Genomic DNA, 26,050 nt, shown 5'->3' on the forward strand with positions numbered 1-26,050 from the left:
AGGATGAAACATACACTTAAAATCTGCTAAAACTTTTGTCTGTTTGCCTCTTGTCCAAAGTAACTGGTATGACAGCAACAGCGTGCTGCTGACACCTTATCCTGTGCTTTCTTTGTTTTACATCATCTGTGTAGCCACCTGTGTATTACCCTAGGAAATCCACTACATAAGGAAAATCTTAAGGCTGTGGCTTGATAAGGTTCTGTAGCCTCTATGCATCGACAGATGCATCACGAAAGGCCTGGAGCAGCACGTCCTTATGCATGGCGTTAGGAGTAGAAAACAACTGCTTGGCTCAGATATGGTTATCTGTGTAAAGAAAAAGACTGTATGATCTGGATCAGCTTTGTCAGATTCGGTCAGAAAACTGAAGTGTAAATGAAGCACTGTCAGAATGAGTATGTTATCAGCTTTACATACATGCACACACACAAATTGTTGCCCTGCAAAACATTCCAGTTTTGACTGATAAGTTGATAGTTTCTTTGCAGTACTTTTAACATCTGGAGAAAATCTGTAAGATATACTACAAATGCTACAGTAAATTTGTCCTGTTACCTGTAACTAAACAAAATTTTATGCTTGGCTGCTCTCTGGAGTAGCCGCTTCACATCTTCAAGTGTTAAATTAAGTGGCTGAATTAAGAATCTAAGATACCTCCCCACACATTCAGCAGAGCACCCAGACTGCTCTGATCACCCTCTAGAAGTGGGCAGTACATTGCCTGTATAGAGGCCACAGGCTCTAAATTTGATGCCTAAAGTAAATGGTACAGTATACACTAACACATATGTTTATAGACACACAGATAATTAATTAAATTCTAAAGTCCTGCCAGTGGAAGGGCTAAATAGTTCGACTGATGTGTACTTGAGCAGTTCCGTGGCATGAAGATACAAGGTGAGAATCTGATTTGCCAAATTAGATGTGGCCTTCTGGGACCTTCAAAATCTGAAAGTCTCTTTTGGCTGGCTCTGCAGCAGGTTACCTGATACTGCAGGAAGGCTGGCTCAGTGCATAAAATCATGAAAAGCTGGAGAAATGTAAAGCTGTTCAGTAAGGACAAGAACAGAAGAGAGCTCATCTATAGTAAATAAAGACACTGTTATTTTACTGTAATTGAATATATTCTCTTTTATATATGATTTTTCATATATAAGAGCTCCTTTTTCTTAAGGATTGAGAAAAAATATAAAGAAAACTTTATCTAGTGTCAGAATGCATTCAGAAAAAAATACATTGTAGATTGGAATGTTAATGCGTAATGATTTATCGGATTTAGGAACTGCTCAGATCACTTGGTATACTGACTGACCCATAACAATTTTCATATTTGTTGAATCTGCAATATTCCCTCAGGTTTAATCGACTAATAGATCTGCAAAGCTGAATAATTAGTTTACAATGTATTTTTCATGGCATATAACATCCATTTCCTCATTTCCCTGTGTCAGAAACGTGTTAATGATCCAAGGTTTACTTCCATGATTATTACCTCAATCCACAGTTTATTTTATTCTCTGTATAATACACATAGGAGGCTAGGCTTTTTTAAGGAACTATTTGATATGTGGTTTTGTTTTACTGTACATAACTACTAACAAATTCAATATGTAAATCACAGACTTGCCAGCTAGGAAAAGGTGTAAGCTACAACTATGATGCAGCAGCATAATCGTAAACCACAAATCTTAGCATTATTATACTGATTGTATTTGACTCATTCTGTAGCATTACTCGATGAAGAGTGATCAAACTTAGTTATTTAAAGGAGGGCATAAAGGAAGATGGGTTCACGTACTCTGATCCACTGGTCTCTCTTTTGCACTCGCTTGGAGCTGTCAGACAGTAGCTCATATTTTTCTCAGCTTGACCTTGCTGAAGGTTCTGAGACGTTTCCTTTGCAGGTTCTTGAGACACAGATGTGTGCTGGACGCATGAATCTGGCATTAATACTAGAATATTATAGTCCACAACTGTTGAGACCTTGGTATTTTCTTTGCTGGTTCCTGGAACAGTGTATTTTTCAGTCTTTCCACTATTTTCTTTATATTTCAGTAATACTGCTGGCTCCTCATCTTGTCTGACTTTGCGAACTTCTACATAATCCATTAGTTTAGGATTCAAAAAAGGTGACTTGTCATTAGGTATGTTTTGTTTGACCTGCACTGTGGTTTGGTCAGTTTTGGAATGCAAATTCTCCATCTCTCTTTGCTTTTCCATGTTGTCATGGACAGTTTCAGTGATAGAATATTGTGACTGATGCTTTTCTTCATTTCCCACCAAAACTGGTGCTATGTTCACATTTGTGGTACTCCGTGTTATCTTATGTGCATCTACAGTACTGTGGTAGGCAAACATAGGAGGCTGATTATTAGGTAACTGAGCTGCAGGCCATGTGGACGATTTTGTACTCTCACTGTTAAAAAGGAGTGTTTTCCATTTTGAGGCTATACACTGAGTTTCCCAGCTCCTTTTTCCTCCTTTATTTTCTTGAACATCTCTTACATCTTGTGTTTGAAGTGTTGATGGAAGGGCGCGGGACTCCCTGCACCTCTCAGAAAGCAGAGAAGGGCTATCACAGCTCTCTCGTCCTGAGTCACTGTCTGTTTCCTTGGGTGTCATTTTTGCGTTTTTACTGGGATGACCATTGTCATGGCTTGGCATGAGTTGCTGATCCTCACTGTCCTCTACCTCCAGATATTCTATGAGTAGTTCCTCACAGTCTGATGTTGGAGGGAAACCATGGCAATCGAGCACTCAATAATTCTTCAGATTTTCCTGTCTAAGGGCATAATAAATAAGATATATTTTTTCACTGTTAACCTTAGGGTTTATCTGATTGGAACAATCTACATATTTAATATGCAAATACTTTAATAGTTATATCACTAGACCTAAACTGAATTTCTACTGCTGCAGAAAATAGTAGAAGGACAGCAGAACATTTCTTGGGTTCCCTAGTGGGGAGACACAATCCCAGAATTCATGTTTCTAAAATGGGAGGACTAGGGAGCTTCTGGCAGGTAAGGGTCTCATGGGTTTAGCAAGAAGGAAATGGAGGAGAATGATAGAGCAGCCATGTCCTGTCCCCTCAGCGCGGGAAGAGACTGTGGAGAGCAACTTCTGTAAGAACTACTAGGAAGATCACACAGGCATTGGCTCTTGTGGTGTCCCAGGGAACAGCTGTGGTTACGAACCCTGTTCTCAAACACCCTCCTACTACTAGTGCAAGGCAAGACTCTGTCTCACACATACCTTCCACATGATCAACCTGAAAGTGTTGCTTATTTTTAACATTGATTAAATTAATCGAAGCTGTTTTATACTTTATTATGGTAATTGTTTTTGCTAGTATATAATTTGGAAAAGTAAGTAATGGTGAATTCTTTTGTTGTTATCAGTGGTATTCACCTCTAACAGATGTGTATCTATGCCTTTTATCTTCGGTCCCGGAACAGGCGGTAGGATAAAGGCTATCATTCTAAATAAAACAGAACAAACACAGAAGGTGTAAGTACAGGCCCTATCTCTCTATTTGTTCTCCCATTTCCTTGGAATGTGACTGACATTTTAAACACTTCTCCCATATCTGATACCTCCCTGTTGGACCTCTGTTTCCTGTCTACCTCTCAAGCCAGGTAATTTATACATCCAGTTATAGTTCATAAGTTATCCTTAGACGTATTTATAAGAAAGAGAACAGCACAAAAGTTATTCAACTGGAAAAGTAACAATGCTAATGTCCTTTTATTGTCCTTTGTCCCTTAATCTCCAGTTCTCTTATATCACTGTAACTTCATCACTGGCCAAGAAACAGCTATGTGGGGCACAGTTCAGGAGGACTAGTGGGCCTGTATGTACATACTCGACTGTCAGTTGACTACTACTAAACAGGATTTATGATGAATGACTTCTGATGACTTTTCCAACAACAGTTTCTATCTCTTTCCTCTACTCAGCCAGTATTTTTTGCAAGACTTGTACAAAAGTGATAATCTTTGTGACACCTTTCTCTTTCAGATTTGACTGAAATTAGCCAGTGAATTAATATATTATTTGGGGAATTGACAGATGGGTGGGCAGAAAGACAACCTCATAATATAACCTTGTTTCCTTTAGGAAATTAGGCCAAAACCAAAAGGCATGTCTTCTACAGAAGCAGGGATACTCCAAATGATGTTTGCTGAATACTTACATGGCTAACCAGGATGGTCAGATCTAATAGAGACATATCTTTACCAATTGAGAATTTAGCCTGGTTTCCCTAAAGAACAGAAATACCTCTTTATCAGTTGTGAATTTAAAGTCAAATACCTGTAACTTATAGTTTATAAGAGAACACAAAACCTATAGGAAATTAAATCAAATGTTAGAAGCCTATTTTTGAAAAGTTTGCTGAGATTTTCAACTCCATGCAATTGTGAAATTGGTGACTTACCTGTACCCTTTCAAAACCATTGTCCAGCTCATGATTAAACATATAAGAGATGACAAGACACCCACGACGATCCACACAATCATATCTTTTAGTCTAAAGTCTAGGAAACAAACAGAATTATTTAAGGACTCACATTTGGCATATGCATAGTCAGCATGCAAAAATGTCTCAAATTACTTTTATTTTAAAAATTGGTCTAAACTGCCAAATTTGGTATTGAATCTAGAGGCCTTTACTAGCATAGATTTATCTCAATAATCATTGTAATATCTTATAATAAATATACTTTTTATTAATGGCACTGTGCAGGAAATAAACTCTCTTGGAAAAATGATATAAAAATGTATGAAGAGGGAAATTTTGTCACAGCCAGTTATAGAAATTGGGTTCAAATCCACTTATGCCAATACTGTAGTCATTTCATTATTAAATACATATCATATAATTAATTAAATGGTGGGTTAAATGATCTAGGACTAGATATTTTTAAGGATTTCTATTGTAACATGACACTTTTTACATCGAGGTGTTTATTTCAAATTCATTCCAGATAAAGAGCAATGAAGAGCTGTTACTGTCTGAAGGCAGTCACTCTTTGTTGTCTATGCAGCAGTTTTAATGCAGTTACCAGTATTCTTTTAATTAAAAACTACCATCATGAGAACAAATGAGGCAATAAACAGAAAGGACATGGTTTAAGTAAGTAAGGAAATTGATTCACCTTCTTAACTCTGAAAAGTAATGAAGGGGAAAGCTAACTGAGTATGGTGCAGGGAAGCAGAGAATTCAGTTACCGTAGCAATGATGTTCTTACCTGTCCTAGGGAAACTATGGGATGTCAATCTGCACGGGTGCCACAAACAACTAACAAAAGTATTACATGAACTTCCATGTAATAACAATTACTGAAGGGATGCCTGGTCACTCACCATTAGGGGTCTGAATGTACTTTTCTGAGCTCCATTCACTCCATGATCCATGGTGGTCTGGTTTGCAGTGAATCTGTACAACATACTTATTTCCTGGATTTAAACTAAACATTTTATATTGTGTTTGCTGTCCAAAAAAATAGCCTGGAAATTAAATAAAAATCATAAAATGCATATAAAATTAAGACATTTTTCTATTAAAATCACAGCTAGGTTTAAGTCTTGATAACCAAGTTAGGAATATAAAATTAATCTGGATAGATTCCTAATAATTGTTATGCAGACATGGAATAATGGTACATTTATTTTATTTCTATAGTTCAGCTTTCTAACATAATGCAGTGGGAATGAGATCTGGCCCTGGTATACTGTGCAAATTAAACTACTAAAAAAACCATATCATGAGCATATGGCAAATAGGGAGGAACTGTGGTAATGGTGGGAACTGCAATGGTGAGAGGAGGCGGCAAGAAACGGAGATGGGGGAAGAAAATGCAGAGAGAAAAGAAGGAATGTGGAGTTGGTGGAACTGCACAGGGTAGTAAAAACTGGATCTTGCAATGGCCAGGGGGCTGGGCAGTGCAGTGGCAGGGGGAAGGAAGGAGGAGATACAGAGATGGCCGGGAACTATTGCAGCAGACAAGAAGGGGATGCAGCCAAATACCAATAGCTGGAGTCTTTAATTTGTCACCCAGTTGTTTGAGTTGCAGATCTGGGATATAGAAAATTATTATTATTATGTGGCCATGACAACTATCACCTAATGGCTATTTGTACAAATTTAAATGATTTTATATAATGTCACTGAGCTTTCTGTTACCTAAGAAGTGCTTGTGGTTAAGAACAAATTATCACAAAAAAACCCTGACTAAATGAGAACTAACAATTTAAACTGTAATGCCAATATGATTAATATATAATGGCCACAATTAAAAATAAGTACTTTATCACCTGTTAAAACACAACAGCATCTGAGATACCGGTCTTCTCAGTAGGAAACTGTAGATCACACAAGCACTGCTTTTGAAAAAGGATGAACTATATGCAGTGTGACTTCTTCATTACATTCAGGCATGGGACCTAGCTGACAAAATCTAACTGATCAGAAAACATCACCTAGCAAAAACTTGCAACATCCTTACCTCCCATTCCTCTCCTTCTTCAGGCTTTAGTCGCAACTCATATTCAAGGGTAAGCCATCCAGATCTGACATCAACCAGCGGGGGTGGAGACCATGTCAAGATCAGATATGGTTTTCTATTTATTGGCTTTTTTAATTCTAGGGTTACAATGACAGGAGGATCTGGCTGTACTGTTAAAATAAGGGAACTGACAATAAGAGTCTAAATGATTTTTCCTTGCATCTTAGGAGGAAATATAAAAATGTGTGAGTGGTGAGTTACCACCTACACTGTATCTAGTAGCAGAACTGGTGCTAGAATACAGAGATCAAGAATTTCCTGATGAAGTAAGCATGGATTTATGAATTTGAAGAAACTGAAGAACAGTAAATACGTTGAGTTGATATTGAGATTTGCCTTAATCATTTATCACCAGAAAAAATTTTTCCTTACATTACCATTTATTGTTGTTCTTCCCTAAAACTATGTTTCAAAGTTAACATCTTGTCGTGGTTTAACCTGGCAGGCAGCCAAATACCACGCAGCCGCTCGCTCACTCCCCCCACCCCCAGCGGGACGGGGAGAGAATCGGAAGGGTAAGAGTGAGAAAAACTCGTAGGTTGAGATAAAGACAGTTTAATAGACCAGAAAAGGGAAAATAATAATGATAATGATAGAATATACAAAATGAGTGATGCACAAAGCAATTGCTCACCACCCGTGCTGACCGATAACCAAGTAGCGATCGCTACTTCCTGGATCACGCCTACCATTCATATACTGAGCATGACGTCACATGGTATGGAATACCCCGTTGGCCAGCTAGGCTAGCTTTCCTGGCTGTGCTCCCGCCCAACACTTGTTTTGTTTTGTTTTTTTTTTTCTTGAGCTGAATGTCCTTGACTAGCAGGGTACTTAGCAACAACTGAAAACATCAGTGTGTTATCAACATTATGCTCATACTAAATCCAAAACACAGCACTAGGAAGAAATTTAACTCTGTCCCAGCCGAAACCAGGGGAGTATCCACCACTTATTCTATACCATTTACGTCATGCCTAGGTCTCACATTTTCCAATACATTCCAATTAATCACCACCACCTTTCTTGTCTTTATATATATATATATATATACACACACAGAGATATCATTCCCTTAGTCTATGGGCCATTCCTCTAAAATGTCCATTGAGTTCATTTAGTCCATGACTTTGGGCTCCATCTGTCATAACAGTCTTTCAGGGCAGAAGAGATGGTGGGTGGTGTTGGGCTGTTGCATCCTGAAGCCAGTTCTCATTTCAGTATTGCTGCGCTCATCCGGTTCTATCATCATTGCACTTCGCTCGGTTTCATAGGGGTTAGTTCATTCTTCATTAATCTGGGTGATTTCTACTGCTATACCATTGATAGCAACCATAGAAATAATGATATGCAATATAATATAACAATTAACACTATACAATTCAGTTCATTGGCTATTTTCACCCAAAATCAAATCCCCTTGAGGTACACAACGGACTTCCCCATCCTTTCACATTACCCACCAAGTGCACCCAGGTCCTTGAGCAAAAGCAATCCCACGAATGGGTTTTCCCTTGCCAGAGGCAGGAGTAACCCAGACTGTCTTCCCCAGCATATTTCTTATGTGCACGACAGGGACTTTATCTCCATCTACAGTACGTAAGGGTTTGGATAGGGCAGGGCCAGCTCGAGTGACAGATCCCCTAGTGTTGACTAACCAGGTGGCTTTTGCTAAATGTGTGTCCCAAAGCTTGAATGTCCCACCACCCATTGATCTCAGTGTAGTCTTTAGCAGTCCATTGTATCGTTCGATATTCCTAGAGGCTGGTGCATGGTAGGGGATGTGATGGACCCACTCAATGCCATGCTCTTTGGCCCAGGTGTCTATGAGGGTGTTTCGGAAATGAGTCCCGATGTCTGACTCAATTCTTCCTGGGGTGCTGTGTCGCCATAGGACTTGCTTTTCAAGGCCCAGGATGGTGTTCCTGGGGGTGGCATGGGGCATGGGATATGTTTCCGGCCATCCGGTGGTTGCTTCCACCACTGTGAGCACATAGCGCTTGCCCTGTCGGGTTTGTGGGAGTGTGATATAATCAGTCTGCCAGGCCTCCCCATATTTGTATTTCAACCATCGTCCTCCATACCAAAGAGGCTTTACTCGCTTGGCTTGCTTGATTGTAGCGTATGTTTCACATTCATGGATAACCTGTGCAATAGCGTCCATGGTTAAGTCCACCCCTCGATCACCAGACGATCTATATGTTGCATCTCTTCCTTGATGGCCTGAGGTGTCATGGGCCCACTGGGCTATAAACAGTTCACCCTTATGTTACCAGTCCAGATCCACCTGATCCACTTCAATCTTAGCAGCCTGATGCACCTGCTGGTTGTTTTGATGCTCTTCAGTGGCAGTGCGCTGCCAATTTTTCTGTTTCCATTGCTGTAACCACTCCCACAGGGCATTTGCCACCATCCATGAGTCAGTATAAAGATAAAGTACTGGCCATTTTTCTCGTTCAGCAATGTCCAAGGCCAGCTGGATGGCTTTCACCTCTGCAAACGGGCTCGACTCACCTTCTCCTTCAGCAGTTTCTGCAACTTGGCGTATAGGACTCCATACAGCAGCTTTCCATCTCCGATGCTTTCCCACAAGGCGACAGGACCCATCAGTGAACAGGGCATATTGCCTCTCATTTTCTGGTAGTTTATTATACAGTGGGGCCTCTTCAGCACGCGTCGCCTCCTCCTCTGGGGATATTCCGAAATCTTTGCCTTCTGGCCAGTTCGTGATCACCTCCAAGATTCCTGGGCGACTGGGGTTTCCTATTCGGGCCCGTTGTGTGATCAGGGCGACCCACTTACTCCACGTAGCATCGGTTGCATGATGTGTAGAGGGGACCCTCCCTTTGAACATCCAGCCCAGCACCGGCAGTCGGGGTGCCAGGAGGAGCTGTGCTTCAGTGCCAACCACTTCCGAAGCAGCTCGAATCCCTTCATATGCTGCCAATATCTCCTTCTCAGTTGGAGTGTAGCGGGCCTCGGATCCTCTGTATCCCCGACTCCAGAACCCTAAGGGTCGACCTCGAGTCTCCCCTGGTGCTTTCTGCCAGAGGCTCCAGGTAGGACCGTTCTCCCTGGCTGCAGTGTAGAGCACATTCTTCACATCTTGTCCTGCCCAGACTGGCCCAAGGGCTACTGCCTGAACTATCTCCTGTTTAATTTGTTCAAGGGCTTGTTGTTGCTCAGGGCCCCATTTGAAATCGTTCTTCTTCCTGGTCACTTGAGGGAGAGGGCTTACAATCAGGCTGTAATCTGGAATATGCATTCTCCAAAAGCCCACAACGCCTAAGAAAGCTTGTGTTTCCTTTTTGCTAGTTGGTGGGGACATGGCTGTTATTTTGTTGATCACAGCCATTGGGATCTCACGACGTCCATTTTGCCATTTATTCCTAAAAACTGGGTCTCCTGTGCAGGTCCCTTGACCTTACTTTGTTTTAGGGCAAAACCAGCCTTCAGAAGGATTTGAATTATTTTCTTTCCTTTCTCAAAAACTTCTTCTGCTGTGCTGCCCCACACGATGATGTCATCAATGTATTGCAGGTGTTCTGGAGCCTCACCCTGTTCCAGTGCGGTGTGGATCAGTCCATGGCAAATGGTAGGGCTGTGTTTCCACCCCTGGGGCAGTCAGTTCCAGGTGTACTGGACACCCCTCCAAGTGAAAGCAAACTGTGGCCTGCACTATGCCACCAAAGGGGTTGAGAAGAACGCATTAGCGATATCATTTGTGGCATACCACTTGGCTGCCTTTGACTCCAGTTCGTATTGAAGTTCTAGCATGTCCGGCACGGCAGCACTCAGTGGTGGCGTGACTTCGTTCAGGCCACGGTAGTCTACTGTTAGTCTCCACTCTCCATTAGACTTTCGCACTGGCCACATGGGACTGTTGAAGGGTGAGCGAGTCTTGCTGATCACTCCTTGGCTCTCCAATCGACGAATCAGCTCATGGATGGGGATCAGGGAATCTCGGTTGGTGCGATATTGCTGCCGGTGCACTGTTGTGGTAGCGATTGGTACCTGCTGTTCTTGGACCTTCAGCAACCCCACAACAGAAGGGTCCTCCGAGAGACCGGGCAAGGTGGACAGCTGTTTAATTTCCTCCGTCTCCAGGGCAGCTATACCAAAAGCCCACCGGTACCCTTTTGGGTCCTTGAAATACCCTCTCCTGTGGTAGTCTATGCCAAGGATGCACGGAGCCTCTGGGCCAGTCACAATGGGGTGCTTCTGCCACTCATTCCTGGTCAGGCTCACTTCGGCCTCCAATACAGTTACCTCTTGGGATCCCCCTGTCACTCCGGAAATACAGATGGGTTCTGCCCCATTATAGCTTGATGGCATCAGGGTACACTGTGCACCGGTGTCTGCGAGAGCCTCATACTCCTGTGGGTCTGATGTGCCAGGCCATCGAATCCACACAGTCCAGTAAACCCGGTTGTCCCTTTCCTCCACCTGGCCGGAGGCAGGGCCCCTCTAGTTCTGGTCATAGTATCTGTTTCTCACTTCTTGCAAACGCAAGTCCAGAATTCCTTCATTACAATCCAAAGTAAGATCAGCCCTTCTACTCTGTCTGGGGAACTGTTCACTGGAAACTGGACTGTCGTGAGACAGGTTTTTCCTGGAAACTGGAGCAGCATTTTTCCTGGGCAAACCCCCCTGTGTCATTGTTTTTCCTCACAACTCACGTACACGTGTCTCTAGGGTCGATGTAGGTTTTCCATCCCACTGCCTCATGTCCTCTCCGTGGTCACGCAGGTAAAACCACAAGGTGCCCCGTGGTGTCTACCTTTTATATCCTCTCTCTTGAGCAGAAAAATGTTGATTCCTTATGGCTGAGATACTGGTCCGTACAGGTGGAGAATAGGACATATCCTCTTTGAGTTGCTGGACCTCCCGGGACAGTTTCTCCACAGCCGAGACAAGGGAGGAGGAGACAGTTTCTTCGAAGTCCCCAAGTCTGCTAACTAAGACATCCACCGTTGGTGCTTCTTCCTCTTTCCAGCACAGTACTGTCAACGAACTGGCATGCAACGCTCATGCGCTCCGTACCAACTTCCGCCACATGGGTCACGTGCACTGGATGTCATCTGGATCTTTGGGTGTTTGGTCGTTGTCCTGGTCACTATAAACTACCTCCAGCATGCCTAATTCTCTCAGGTACTGGATACCTCTCTCCATAGTGGTCCATTTGCCTGGGCGATATATAACATCTTCCTTGAAGGGATACCTTTCCTTCACGCCTGACAGCAGTCGCCTCCAGAGGCTGAGGACCTGTGTCCCTTTTCCAATTGCTTTGTCAATGCCCCCTTCCCTAGCAAGGGATCCCAGCTGTTTGGCTTCCTTCCCCTCTAATTCCAGGCTACTGGCCCCATTATCCCAGCATCAGAGCAGCCAGGTAACAATATGCTCGCCTGGACCACGGCTGAAATCTTTCTGCATATCTCGCAACTCACTCAGGGATAGGGATCAGGTGGTTTCCGTCTCGTTTACAAGTTCTTCCTCTTCCTCCTGCCCTCCTCGTGATGGCCCTGCTTTTCCATCATCCCTTTCTAAATGACTTGACTTCTGCTTACAAGATTTCTTCTTCTGTACAGGGGCGACTGATACCAGCAAGGGTTGGTCCTCTGGTTCAGCTGTAGTACCTGTCGCGGGGGTTGGAGTAGCCATAGTGCTCGTTGCTGAGGGGGTTGGAGTAGCCGCAGTGCCCATCGCAGGGGTTGGAGTAGCTGCAGTGCTCGTCGCAGGGGTTGGAGTAACCGCAGTGCCCATCTCAGGGCTTGGAGTAGCCGCAGCGCTCGTCGCGGGGTTTGGAGTATCCGCAGTGCCCGTCGCGGGGGTTGGAGTAGCCGTAATGCCTGTCGCGGGGGATGGAGTAGCCGTAATGCCTGTCGCTTTGTCATCAGAACAAGAGACCTTCTCTTCCCCTTGAGGGTTATGAATAGTGTTGAACAGGGCTCGGTAGGCATGGGCCAGGCCCCAGCACGTTGCAGTAATCTGGGTCTCTCTGGAATTGCCAGGGTGACAGCATACGTTTTCCAAATATTTTAGTAGTTTTTCAGGATTCTGCACTTGTTCAGGGGTGAAGCTCCAAAACACTGGAGGTGACCACTGTCCTAGGCACTTGCCCATACTATCCCACACACCCTGCCACTCATATCTATCCAGCCTTGGGGCAGATCTCTGGGTGGTATTCTTCAATAGTTGTTTAACCTTAAACAAGGCCTGAAACACATTCAGGAGACATAGCAATAGGAACATGCTGGTTTGAACATCCCAAGGATGTTCAAAATCCTCAAGAGCTACTGTAATCAGCCTGGAGGAGAAGGGGAAGGTGAAGGAAGCTGTCTCCCCCATAAATTGGCTCTCCGAGTAGAAGGGGTAAAAAGTGTAATTATTAATAGTTTCCAGAAGATAGCTCCCGAAGAACAGGAATGACGGCAGTGCTGATTACAGGCTCGTGACCACTAATTTTATCATAACATAAACCAGTGTCACACAGTATAGCAAAGCGATGACCTTAATCCATTTCCCAGAGATGACCAACCCCACATACAAACTGATAATCAGCAGTATAGACAGCCAGTAAGGTGCTACATACCAAAACTCCCAGAACAGATCCAACAACTCTGAAAGCAAATAAACCAACATTGTGACCAGTGAGTACTAAACTGATATAATGAATGCTTATAACAAATTTGTTTTAACCCGTTTGGGTCAGATGTGTCGTTATCTCAACCCTTCAAGCCCCACATTGGGCGCCAAAAAGGACTGTCGTGGTTTAACCTGGCAGGCAGCCAAATACCATGCAGCCGCTCGCTCACTCCCCCCACCCCCCAGCGGGACGGGGAGATAATCGGAAGGGTAAGAGTGAGAAAAACTCGTGGGTTGAGATAAAGACAGTTTAATAGACCAGAAAAGGGAAAATAATAATGATAATGATAGATTATACAAAATGAGTGATGCACAATGCAATTGCTCACCACCCGCGCTGACCGATAACCAAGTAGCGATCGCTACTTCCTGGAACACGCCTACCATTCATATACTGAGCATGACGTCACATGGTATGGAATACCCTGTTGACCAGCTGTCCTGGCTATGCTGCCTCCCAATTTTTTTTTTTTCTTCCTTCTCCCCTTAAGCTGAATGTCCTTGACTAGCAGGGTACTTAGGAACAACTGGAAACATCAGTGTGTTATCAACATTCTTCTCATACTAAATCCAAAACACAGCACTAGGAAGAAATTTAACCCTATCCCAGCCAAAACCAGGACACATCTTTAATGCTGTGTTATGAAAGTTGTGTTTTACCATAATCTTATCAAAGTTGGCATATACATTTAGGAATGCTGAAAACACAGATTTATCTGATGAAACTCCCCCCCCCCCCCCATCTTTTACATTCAGAAAACACAACAGCATAATCCCTGCATGCATACGTAGGGATATTTAAACATTAAAAAAAAAACCCAACAGTAATATTAATGCCCTGTCTATACTTCAAAAATAAAACAAAATGAAATGCAGGTTTCCACCACATTCAGGCTTGCAGCTACCTTACTTCAGAGGTAGAGCTTCTGCATATCATGCATGTATTCTACTACTGTCTGATGCAAAGCTTCATCAAGTAAGTAGTCAGGGCATGGAGGTAAAATGTAAAGCCTTTTCTCCAGGAGCCCTTTTTCAGTTGCCAGGCTCCTGGCAGCCACATCCTTGATAACAAAATGGTTATCGGTGATAATGTTCCATTCCCTTAGAAAAAAACCTAAATACTTGTCCACAGTCACTCTGTGGAAAAAGTCTGAGAAAAGAGATTATCAGTACACTGCTATAAAAAGCACTGATTCAGCTTCTCTTGGGTCTGGAAACTACTTTTAGGTGACCAAATGTAAGTATTATTGGTTAAAAGATCAATTTGATTTCAGTTGCTGATAGAGTGGAAAAGGATTTTAGCTGGATGGTGTTTCTTAGGGCTGGACTGAAAGAAATATGGAAACCCAGTAAATGGTTATCTGAATGCAGTTTTAAAGCTTTTAGCATTTTTAGGCTTCCTTTGAAAATAAAATGCTAAAGGGATGAATATTGATAAGATCTTATTTGTGCTTACATGGTTTTAACCTGGATATAATACTATATATGAGAAGAGCTGGAATTAAAATTCTTGTGACAAACCCCATAATTTTGAATTATTTGGTTCCACAGAAAATACGTTTTATCTCTTACCTATGTAAGTCACATCCACATAATGAGGATCAGAGATGTTACTTCCCATTTCACAGTAATATTGTATATGGTCCAGAAAGAGGTGTGTTTTTTATCAAAGTAGCACGAATTGGGGCCCGCAGTTCTGTAATCTGGACATTCATAAACTTGTACTTCTCTGAAATGAAAGAATCACAGTGATTAGGTTAGGGCTGGATCAGACTTTTCATGCCTGGCAATGTGAAGAAAATCAGAAAACTACTTTCAGACTAAAGAGTCATTGGACAATTCCAGAGACTGTAGTAAGCATTTTCCCCCCAGAATAAAGACTACAAATCCTGAAGAGTTCAGGCTGCTGTAGATGCAGCAGTGGGCTAGTAGAGTACAGCTCTTACTTTTCTGAATGACATTGTCCACTGCATAGCTCTTACAGGTTCCAGAGAGCCAGTGGAAGTGATTGCTGAAGTCTTCTAACCCATCTATTAAAAACTGAGTATTTCCAATGTTCATTTCACACTTATATTAATTTTGCATATTACATTAATATGCTTTCAGAATCTATTTTGGTCTTACGTCACCTGTTCCTCAAAAAAAATCTAATTTGTACCTGTCCTCCAAATCCATTCCCAAGCTTCTCAAAGTGAGAATGGATAGGAGAGAAAGTTGATGGTGAATATGTTATACTTGTTTCCAGGTTCCTCTGAGATGCAGAATAATAAAAGAGAAAGGTGTGGATGTGGGCCTCACGCTCTGCCCTGGCTGGCTGGAGCAGTATCTGTCTTTTTCCACTAAGACCTGGCTCTCAGCTGACAAGTACAGAGTTTAGCATCCAGTTAGGTAAGTGCAAGGCTGAGCAGTGCTGGGTGAAACAAAAATATTTCACAGGACCCAAACAAAGTATTGACTACTCCTTTAAAATGAATGTTTGGCACTTGATCTAAGTTCCAGGACTGAGATTACTGCAGAAGCTATGAGGCATTCATGGCCTATAAATACCTGTGCAAAATAAGCATTATCAGAAGATGAAAACTTTAATATCTGGTCATTTTGGAAAGCTTTATTTTGGGGGTTTTTGGCCAAGGAGCTGTGCATTTGTATTGCAAATGCTATTATGGAGTTGCTGTGCCATGGCATCTTTCAAGGCAGTCTACCCATGCCAGAATTCACAGAAATTTGAAAAACCTGACATTATAAAGAGATCCTCTTTCAACCTTAAATATGTTGCTGCTAGTGCTATTCCAGAATATGTCACTTGCACAAAAGCATGTGTGTTGCGGTTTAACCCGGCAGGCAGCTAAACACCACACAGCCGCTCGCTCACTCCCCCCCACAGTGGGATGAGGGAGAGAATCGGAAGAGTAAAAACGAGAACACTTATGGGTTGAGATAAGAACAGTTTAATAATTGAAATAAAATATAATAATAATAACAATAATAATAATGATATGTAATGAAAAGGAAGATAACAAAAAGAGAGAGAAATAAAACCCAAGAAAGACAAGTGATGAAAATGAAAAAAAAAACCAATTGCTCACCACGAACCAACCGATGCCCAGCCAGTCCCCGAGCAGCGGCCCCCCGGCCAGCTTTCCCCCAGTTTATATACTGAGCATGACGTCATATGGCATGGAATATCCCATTGGCCAGTTTGGGTCAGCTGTCCTGGCTGTGCCCCCTCCCAGCTTCTTGTGTATCTCCAGCCTTCTCAGTCGGTAGAGCATGAGAAGCTGAGAAGGCCTTGACTCTGTGTAAGCACTTCTCAGCCATAACGAAAACATCTCTATATTATCAACACTGTTTTCAGCACAAATCCAAAACATAGCCCCATACTAGCTACTATGAAGAAAATTAACTCTATCCCAGCCAAAACCAGCACAATGTGCTATGGAAAATGACATCTCCTAAATGCAAAACCAATCAGGCTTGATTTTCCAGGTCCTTCTGATAAAACACTGAATAATTATACACAGCTTATTACCCTTCTTTGCTGTAAAGCAAAGTGTAGTTAGTAGGACGTCCTCCATCTGAACCAGGTTTCCACCAACAAGTAAATGTTTCCTTTTCTGGAGAACGGCATTTTATTATTGTAGGCTTTTCAGGAGGTGACTCTCCTGCAAGAGATAAAGGAATGAACTAATTAGTAAGCTTAATGCATTAGGTCAACCCTGAATTTATAAAACAATGTCAAGTAGAGCACAGGAAAATACTTTTTTTTCTACAAGGAAAGTAAGTTTTGCTTCATATTAGCATAGGAAAGGAAGGACGGTTCAGCGATTAGGGCAGCAGCCTGCTACTTTGACCTGGATTCAAAATCCTTTTCCACTGCAGCTATGCTGAGGAACTATGTTTTAGTTCCCTGTCTGTGGCTCTTCTCTGCCCCCAAATCTGATAAGAGGTGCTCAAATACTGTCATAGCAGGTTCTGTAAAATGATTTAAAATACACTCTGCTATTCAATCTATTTTCTACATAAACCACTTTTTCTTCAAAAAATGTGTTTTAATATGCTTCTGATTATTTAAAATGTCATTTGTTTTGGCTTTCACAGGAAAAAATTAAGAAGAACATAAGTGTTTGCCCATTTGTTTATGTCCTTGCCAGTAATTCTCTTCTGAAGTACCTATGCTGAGCAGACTCCTAAGATACAAAGAAGCAGCTCTCATATTTCCTTCTACAGTGACGTTATGCTCAGTACTCGGGCTACTTGCCTGATTGCTGCCAAGCAGTTTATAATTATTTGGATTCTTGATGATGTTGTTATAGACTCGGGCAAAGCACTTACTTAGAATAGGGCAGAGGAAAATGCTTAAATTTTGAATAGGATGATGCTAGTCAAAAACCTGATGTGATTGAAACTTTTGCAGTTATGTATTTGTGGCAAAATATGGTCTTATTACATTAATAATATATATATATTTTCTACTATTTAGAGTAGCAACATCATTGATTTTCCAAATTTCTAATTGCCTAAGGCAGATCTGAAAATGGGACATTTAAAAAATATTTTTCTATTAACAGTACTTCAGCAATCTCCATGTCAAATAATGAATAATACAAATAGTGACAGAAGAAGAAGAATTGAGACGACCTGTCTAAAGTGTCTGACAACAAGATATGAAGTCATGCATATTTAATGTGTCCACCCAAACCCAACAGAACACAGATAATTATTTCCATGTGATAGTAGCTGCAGTGTTATGCTCTGTTAGATATGGCAATGCTTTCAGTCCAGTTACTAATGAACAAATGAATGACTCTTACACAAGTACCACTACCTGGTATCTTTAGTTACAGATGAAATCAACATGATTTTTAAATAGAGGGACAGGAGCAAAAAATTATGTAGGCACACCTGTATCAGAAGTGACTTTCTAGTAAATCCCAGCCTGTTTGTCATAGCCAGTTTCAGCAGAGGCCAAGGCCAAGGTGGATCAAAAAGACTAAATACACAATTACACACAAAATATGGTAAGATGCACTGAGCTGTCCCTCCAGCACTATGAAGTATCTGTGTGAGGAACTGGGTTTTCAGGGCTGCCATTTAGGCACCTTTCACAACACTGAACCAGCTAGAATTTAAACACAATTAACAGAACAGCAATCATCCACTCACCAATGGGGATCTGAATGCATCTTTCGGAGCTCCATTCACTCCATTCTCCAAGGTCTAACATGCAACGGACCTGAACAACATACTTTACCCCAGCATGTAACCTAATCACTTTGTACTGTGTCTGTACTCCAACAGATATTGTCTGGAAAAGAAAATGGACTGGAAAAATAGTAACGAATTGGGCCATTTTAAAAAGTAAACCATAAAGGAGTATGCTTGTGTCACTGACTTTTGAAAGGCAAGGGTTTCAGTCGGGTATTTTATAAGATGTTAATTACAAAGAAGCAAAGGTAGTGACTGACTTAACACAAAAACTCACTTCATTGACACAGATTCTGGTACTCAAGAACATATAGTTAATTGTAGACTTCTTATAAGTTAGTACTCCATCAGATCCACAATGCAAGGAATACTATAGGTAGTCCAACTCACAGATAAACCCTCTGTGTAATGCTTCTTAGTGGCTAGTTTTAGTGATTGTTATTAAGTGCCTAACTCAGGCCCTTTGAATCTCTCTTCAGAAGTCTTTCAAGACACATAGCTTTCTCCATTGACAAGGCAACAATAATTTAGGTAGCCTTGAGACCATCTGACTATGACTTTAAGAATGATATTTTATCCTGGTATCTCAGCTGTGGGAGTACTGTGGCTCACTCCTAGCAAAATGGCAACAGCTGGGAATGTCAATGTAAATAGTGTGTGTGAGTAGGACACCCCAAACTTTCTGAGAGAGGGGTTGCCCTCAACTGATCATGTTGAAAAGGATGATGACTCCAGTCTAATTAAATAGTAATTAGGGAATGACTGAGAGACTTCTGAAACAAAAAAGGTCAGCTTGAAAAGCAGTATTAAAGAAGCATGAAAATTTGTGATAGTGGGTGTGTATACACACACTGGAAACAGCAGTAGCTGAAGTTTAGTTTGATGCTATCAGAAGCTGCTCTGCTAGCATCGTGACCTCTCCCTGGGCCAGACAGAGCAGCCTCCCTCTCTGATGCTGTAAGTAGCTGCACTCCAGACAGCATAGGCTGCAGCAGGCAGGGACCCACACCTGGGTGTATGCATGTGACCTTGTGGGTGCTTTCTCATGGGTGTGTGGCTTAGTAGACTGTAGGAAGGGGCATGGGTTCACATTAAGTTAAAGCATCCATGTCCCCTGCAGAAGGGGCTATAAATAGGGGAGTTTGCCCTCCCTGAAGGGTGGGCTGTGTTTGTAGCTCACCCTTCCTGGGAGAGGGGAATTTATGTATATAGCATGTTTCTGGGACTAGTTATAGGAATATGTTTGTAAATTTGTAGGTGTCTATTAACATTTTTAAGTGCCTAGTATTGTGATTTATCTGTTATATTGCTGATACTGAACTTGACTGCATAGTTAACTGATTGCTCATTAATTACATTTTGATGAATTGTTAAACTGCTTTGATCCTGATTTGGTTTAAGCTATGTGAACTGAACAGTCTCTTACTGTGATGCTTGGGAACAGAAACATTGATGAAAATTACAATTTATTATTATTTTTTTTTTAAGTATATGACATTAGGACAATTATACAAATACCTTGAATTTCACTGTCTCTACAAACCACTACAGTATTTCTCTTTCTTTAATCAGATTTGGTTACATTAATTTTGCTATCCTTATAGAAACTAAAATGTTTATAATACCAGCTAAATTCAGACAAGAGAACTTACTGAAAAGAGCATTTATACAATAAATATTTTTCCATTACCTCCCACTCTTCCTTTTCCTCAGGTTTTAGTCATAGCTCATAGTGATATACATGCAAATTAGAGCTGGCATCAGCTAATGGAGGTGGAGACCATTTTGCTCAAAGGTACATTATACTAGCAGATGTGTTTGTTTCTAGAGAGAGGTTCACAGGAGAATCTGGTTGAACTGTATAAATGAAAAATTTGCCATTAATGATTTAATTTTCTCTCAGAAAAGGTACCTCCTTTATGGTTTTGTATTTCATCACATTAATTTCCGATCATTCAGCACTTCTGTAAGGGAATAGTACAATACCCTTTTTTCCTTTCTCCCTAATTATGTTTAACTGGCTACTGATTTACCACAGTATCAGCAAATCTTAGACTTCACTTTGAATTTGTCAGGCTAAGGTAATACAAATCACAATTTCATTAGGCCGCTCCTGCAAAATGAAAATGCTAGATATTTCATAGCTAAAAAGACTAAGTACGTTTATCATTACAACGTGTAGAGTATGTGTATGCAGAAAGCAGAATGGAGTTAGGAATATGAAATACTACAAAAAAACACACACAGTGCTTAGGCAGTTATTTTTACACACACACACCCCCCAAGAATGCAATGCCAGTAGCCAGAAATATGTTTACATTTGGAAAATTTAGTCTGGGACACTTCAGGTAGCTTGACCTAATTCGAAAGTCTTATAATCTGTAGTGCTAGGAACCTATAAACTGTCATTGAGTCTAATTGAAATACTGGAGATAACTAGAAACTGGAGCCAATTTTTCAGCAAAAATTAAAATGATAATAAAATATGAAGTTAATTTATAAGTAAAATGCAGTTTTCACATAAATTAGAGATGCATATTTTAGATCATCTGTAGATAAACACTCCTCCGCAGCAAGTTTCTGTGGTGGTGCATTCATACACCCCCCTTTTCTTCCCTGGGCCACTTGTTGATCTGGGCCGCTTGTTGATCTCAGAAATTTCCATGAAACCTTGGCCTTGGTGTATTGAGTCTGGCAGTTGAGCACTCCTTGACTGTATCAGAAACTCTGCATAGCTGAGGCTGGGAACATACTCCTACTGCCTGGCCCAGGTGTCCAGCAGAACAACACCGAAACCTTGAGAATTCTTTAGTAATTACCACCTGGGACTGTGGCCAGGATGGAAATCTACAGATGACTAAAGTCAACCATCTTGTGAACCTATAAACGGTGGTCCTAAGTGAGGCCCTTTGAGCTCTCCTGGACCGCAGCGGGCTGCACCCAGCATCTCCCTCTGAGTGGGACGCCTCTCAGAGCTTGCGATCTTTCAGGCCTGCGATATTCGGAGGACCGCTGGGTCCTGGGTGAGTCCCTTTCGAAGCTCAACCCTTCGCCCGTTGAGAGGGAATGCCTAGACATTCGACGTGAATATTTCTTCACTGAAATCGAGGGGAATTTTTAACAGGTATACCTTCTGTATATTTTTATATATATATATACATTTCTCTGTGTGTGTGAACTAATAGTAAGCATAATCTGTAATTAAGTTGTGATTGTAGTAGACTTACTAACCTACTTTGCAAATATTGAATAGTTAATGATTAGGCGTTACTAAAGTTTGTTAATGATTAGTTGATACTCAAGTGTTGCTAAATTGTGAATGAAACCTAGACTGTCCCTGAAATATAAACCCTTAGATGATTTTCCTTTATATATATTTCACCCGTGTAATAAGTAATAGAGTGAACCTTGCCATCGAATCCTATTAGGTCGCACCTTTATAAATCTCTATTAAAATCACTTTCTGCTAATTTCTTTGACGGTGATTCTTTAAGCGGCCTCTAAACCACTCATTCGCGACAGTTTCACATCACGAGGAAAGAAAACTTTCACCACTACTTGTTCTGGGTGTGAAAATCACATATGTCTCCTAGTTTGTTTCCCATTTCATTCTTCCCTTTTTACCTATGGAGGTCACATCCACATACTGAGGATCTGAGCTGTTACTTCCAATCTCATTTATTGCCATTACAGTGATATTATATGTTGTCCAGGGATTAGTGTGGTTTTTATCAAAGTAGCAGGAATTGGGACCTGACATTCGGTAGTCTGGACATTCATAGATTTTTTTCTTCACTGAAATAAAATGATTTTAAAAGTTAAAAGTTTAGGAAATGAAACAAAGCAGATAATTTTCTAGTATTGGCCTAAGTTCAGCAAAGAAATTTAAAATGTTTAACTTTAAGCCTATATATAATCCCACCTCTGGGAAACATTTCAGTGAATGTCAAATACTATTACCATAAATGCTTCATTGCTATTTTTACTGCAGTTGTTCAGGATGAACGCTTTTATCCCCTTTTTTTATACATAGGAATATGTCAACAAAAGAATGAAAAGAGAAATTTCCAGAGACAGCACAAGGCAATTTTTAAAAATGTTTAAAAGCAAGTTAAAAGGCAAATTAAACACATTCACTTTGACTAAAGAAGAAAAGTTGCTAAATATCTTCTTTATGTATTTTCCCTGGAAAGTAACCTGATGGGCCCTATGGCAGAGGAGTGTTTTATTGATTATTTTATTTTCAGCAAGATGTTGATTTATCTGCTTTTTAACATGATCATCATCAAAACTGTCTCATCAAAAAATATTTGATTAATTCATGATCTCTTACCTATTACCTTCATATGAGTCTTTGGCTTTTTTAGGAGAGGGATTGTTTTGTACTCAATTAAAGCTGAACTGGGTGATGTACTCAGAGCCTATCCCAGGTGTGAAGAACTGCACAAACCCAAAGCACCAGCTGAGATGGTTCAAGGATACACTTTAGTCCCACTGTTATGCTCTATGCACCACTAATAACAAGGTCTCAGTTTCCAGGCAGTTTTGTCCCAGTTCACAAAGCAAAGATGGAAGTAAGGAGACTGTACCTGAGAGACAATGAGCTAAGAGCGGCAACTGTGGCCCAGATCTGGAGTGCTTGGCAATGCCTGGTGTTCAACAAATTTAATAAAACTGATAAGCATCTATATCCACCCCTAAGCAGGACTGTTCTGGGCTGTGATAGGTATGACTTAAAATGCTCATAAAAAGTTTTATTCTGATCGAGATTGAAACATCTGGACTTTCATAAAATAAAAGCTCTACAGATCTGCTCACTACAGATAAGGGAAGCATCATCTCTCTCAGATCATTGTTGAGTGTGGTAACTTCATTAAAAGCTGCATCTTTCCTGATCAATTAATAACAAATAATTTATTTAATTTAAGCAGGGAAATCTGAGGCTTACCTTATCTATTCTGAACCTCACTGGATTTATTCAAAGAAATTTAATCTCTGAGCTTCCCTGCTTACTTGGTTCTGTTCTGAGACCTCTTTTTTTTCAGGAAAAAAGGACAGTTATACAAAGAAGCACAGGTTAAGCAAAGTTGCTAAACATATACACATTTTATTCTTAAACAGGATGAAGGAGTCACAGACTTTACCAAAACAGTAACTTTTGAGATGCAATACCCACACCTGATTTTACTCCATTTCATGAACCACGAGGTTGACTACAAATCCAGAAGGGGAAGGAAGCAGACTCTCTATAGATTTTCTCCAGATGGGGGTTTGCTGTGCACGGTAATGGAAAAGCTCCTCGGCAAGGCCCTGAGGGCACCACCAGCCCTCACTGCCCCTGCCCAGCCTTCCCAGGGCCTCCCCACACCCTGCCTGTGGCCCAGGTCCCCATTTCAGCCTGCCGCAGCAGGGCTGGTCTCCAGCTCCCCGCAGCCCTGCCCTGCCTGGCCATGGGCCATGCCGAGCCAGCCCCGACCCGTGGGCTGACGTCCTGGCCTTGGCCTGTCCCCATCCCCAAGGAGGTGCCTGATGCCTGGGACTGGGTTGTCCCCAGCCTGCCCTGCTCCCTGGCTGGGGCAGTGGGACGGGCCCTGGATGGAGGCCCTGCCCTGCCACCCCGGGGGAGCCCCCATGGCCCCCAGGGTGTAGTGCCCTGATGCTCCTCTCCTCAGAGAAGCACGCCATTCAGATAAAAGCTGTGTGCCTCCTGATAAGATGGACAAACTACATCTTTCCCAGTATGAGTTTAGATCAGGGGGATTTTAGCTCAGATGAGTTTCAGTAGGAACAGGCTGAAGGTTTGGGACTGGTAGTATTGTTTTCTTCCAACAAGGGAAAGCCATTCATCTCATGTAGCCCTTGTTGGCTATCTATCTGAGGTTTAACATGGATTCATAAAAGTGGCTTTATAAATTAATGTTATTATTCCCTCATTCTGTCATAATCATCACTTGATCACTTACACTTATACTTATGCACCGCTTGTTACCTGTCCTTGCTGTAGAACAGGGTGTAATTGGTAGGAAGTCTTCCATCTGAACCAGGCTTCCACCAACAAGAAAAGGTTTCCTTTTCTAGAGAACGACATCTTATTATCTTAGGTTTTCCAGGGTATGATTGACCTAGGGAAGTGCAGAAATCCAGCTAGTTATATTAGAGTTGTACAATGTTGTTGTTGTTGAATGATAAATTCACCAAGGAATGTTTTTTTTGAGGAAAATAAAATTATTTGAAACTACGGACTGAATTTGGCAAATAAATCTGCCTGGAAAAAGGGTCAAAACTTTCAGAAAAGTAAATATATTTTACCTCAAACTTCTAAAATAGCTACTAATATTTTTTTTACTTCTCTTTTTCAAATGAAAATTTCATTTTTACCTAAACTTAAAAAGTGTACAGTTATCTCCAAATTAAATTAAAAAACTTGGAAGTAAATGTATGATTTTTTGTTTTTTTACCTAAAATATCCACATTTTTTATCTTCAGGTCATCTTAAAATTAAATTTCACCTTCAGCTTTGCAACAGAACCAAAATTCCACTATTTGCACATATTTCGGGTAAATTATAGGTAAGACAAGTTATAAAAAGAAGGAATCAATGGGCTGAATGGAGTATTTTGTGTATTAGCAACCTGAATGTATCATTAATTATTTGAATATTCCCTAATAATCCCATTTAAGAATATTTCCTGTTAAGACTACTTGTCATTAACTTCTAACAAGAACATAGACCATAAATTTACATACATTTTGACATGAAAAGCATGTGGCTTTTCAACTTAAGCTTAGCTTTATTTCATGAAAGTTCCATACCATATTTCTAATAGTGTTACCTATTCATTAATACGAATTAGCATTCATATGATGCTAATTCCCAAGAAGGTGACAAGGACAGAGTGAGTGCAGGGATGGAGTGAGTGTCTTTCATCATCACCACCACCACATAACCATTAAATTAATACTATAAAAAGAAAAGAGGATTCAAGCCATTTTCAAAATCTCCATACAAAACTTTAAAAGAAAGTAATTTAAATATGTACAGGCTCCAGTGATGGTCAGGATAGATCAGGTAAAGCCTCAGACTTTTATAAAGAAAGTGTTTTAAAGAAAAACAAGTGTTTCAGGAAGTGTTGTACTTACCAGTCAGACCCACTGCAGTCAGAGCAAGTAGCAAAATAATTTGAACTGATGATATAAATTTCTGCTTCATGATGTCTGCTTCTCCTCAGAGGGTATATCAGATCAAGGGCTCACTGAAAAATACGCCACCATGCAATAGTCAATAACAATGCTTAACATGTAATACATAGTACTTGGCTTGATCAAAGTCCTTTTTGAACTGCAGCTAATTGATTCTTGTTATTTCTCAAAAAGGTGTGGCAACAGCTACATTTCCACTTCAGAAGAAGAAAACCTGAATCAGAGAGTAGTAAGTAGGTCTTCCTGAAGGTCTTTGAATGGTTAGCAGCGCTGTGATTACAATTCCATAGCATTAACAAATCTTGCATATTTATTTGCCATCTTGGGATACTGGGAGCTTTTCTTAAAGCTCTAACTTTTAAACTCATTAATTTACCTGAGAAATCAGCCTTTTAGTAACAAAAAATACACTTTTATCCCTGTTGATA

At 41.0% G+C, this 26,050-nt stretch overlaps 1 protein-coding gene across 1 annotated transcript; it reads right to left on the bottom strand.

The window, feature by feature from the left end:
• Window positions 1–1,761: 1,761 nt before the first annotated feature.
• Window positions 1,762–25,632, bottom strand: LOC142074656 (prolactin receptor-like). The gene is given in 15 exon segments (XM_075135416.1): window positions 1,762–2,758; window positions 2,760–2,785; window positions 3,415–3,484; window positions 4,442–4,541; window positions 5,371–5,513; window positions 6,511–6,682; window positions 14,790–14,843; window positions 14,846–14,946; window positions 16,747–16,879; window positions 18,381–18,522; window positions 20,113–20,279; window positions 22,047–22,212; window positions 23,387–23,390; window positions 24,412–24,544; window positions 25,563–25,632. Coding segments are annotated over 15 exon segments (2,478 nt in total).
• Window positions 25,633–26,050: the final 418 nt, after the last annotated feature.

This window comes from Calonectris borealis, chromosome W (genome assembly GCF_964195595.1).
Source record: "Calonectris borealis chromosome W, bCalBor7.hap1.2, whole genome shotgun sequence".
Classification (NCBI taxonomy): domain Eukaryota; kingdom Metazoa; phylum Chordata; class Aves; order Procellariiformes; family Procellariidae; genus Calonectris; species Calonectris borealis.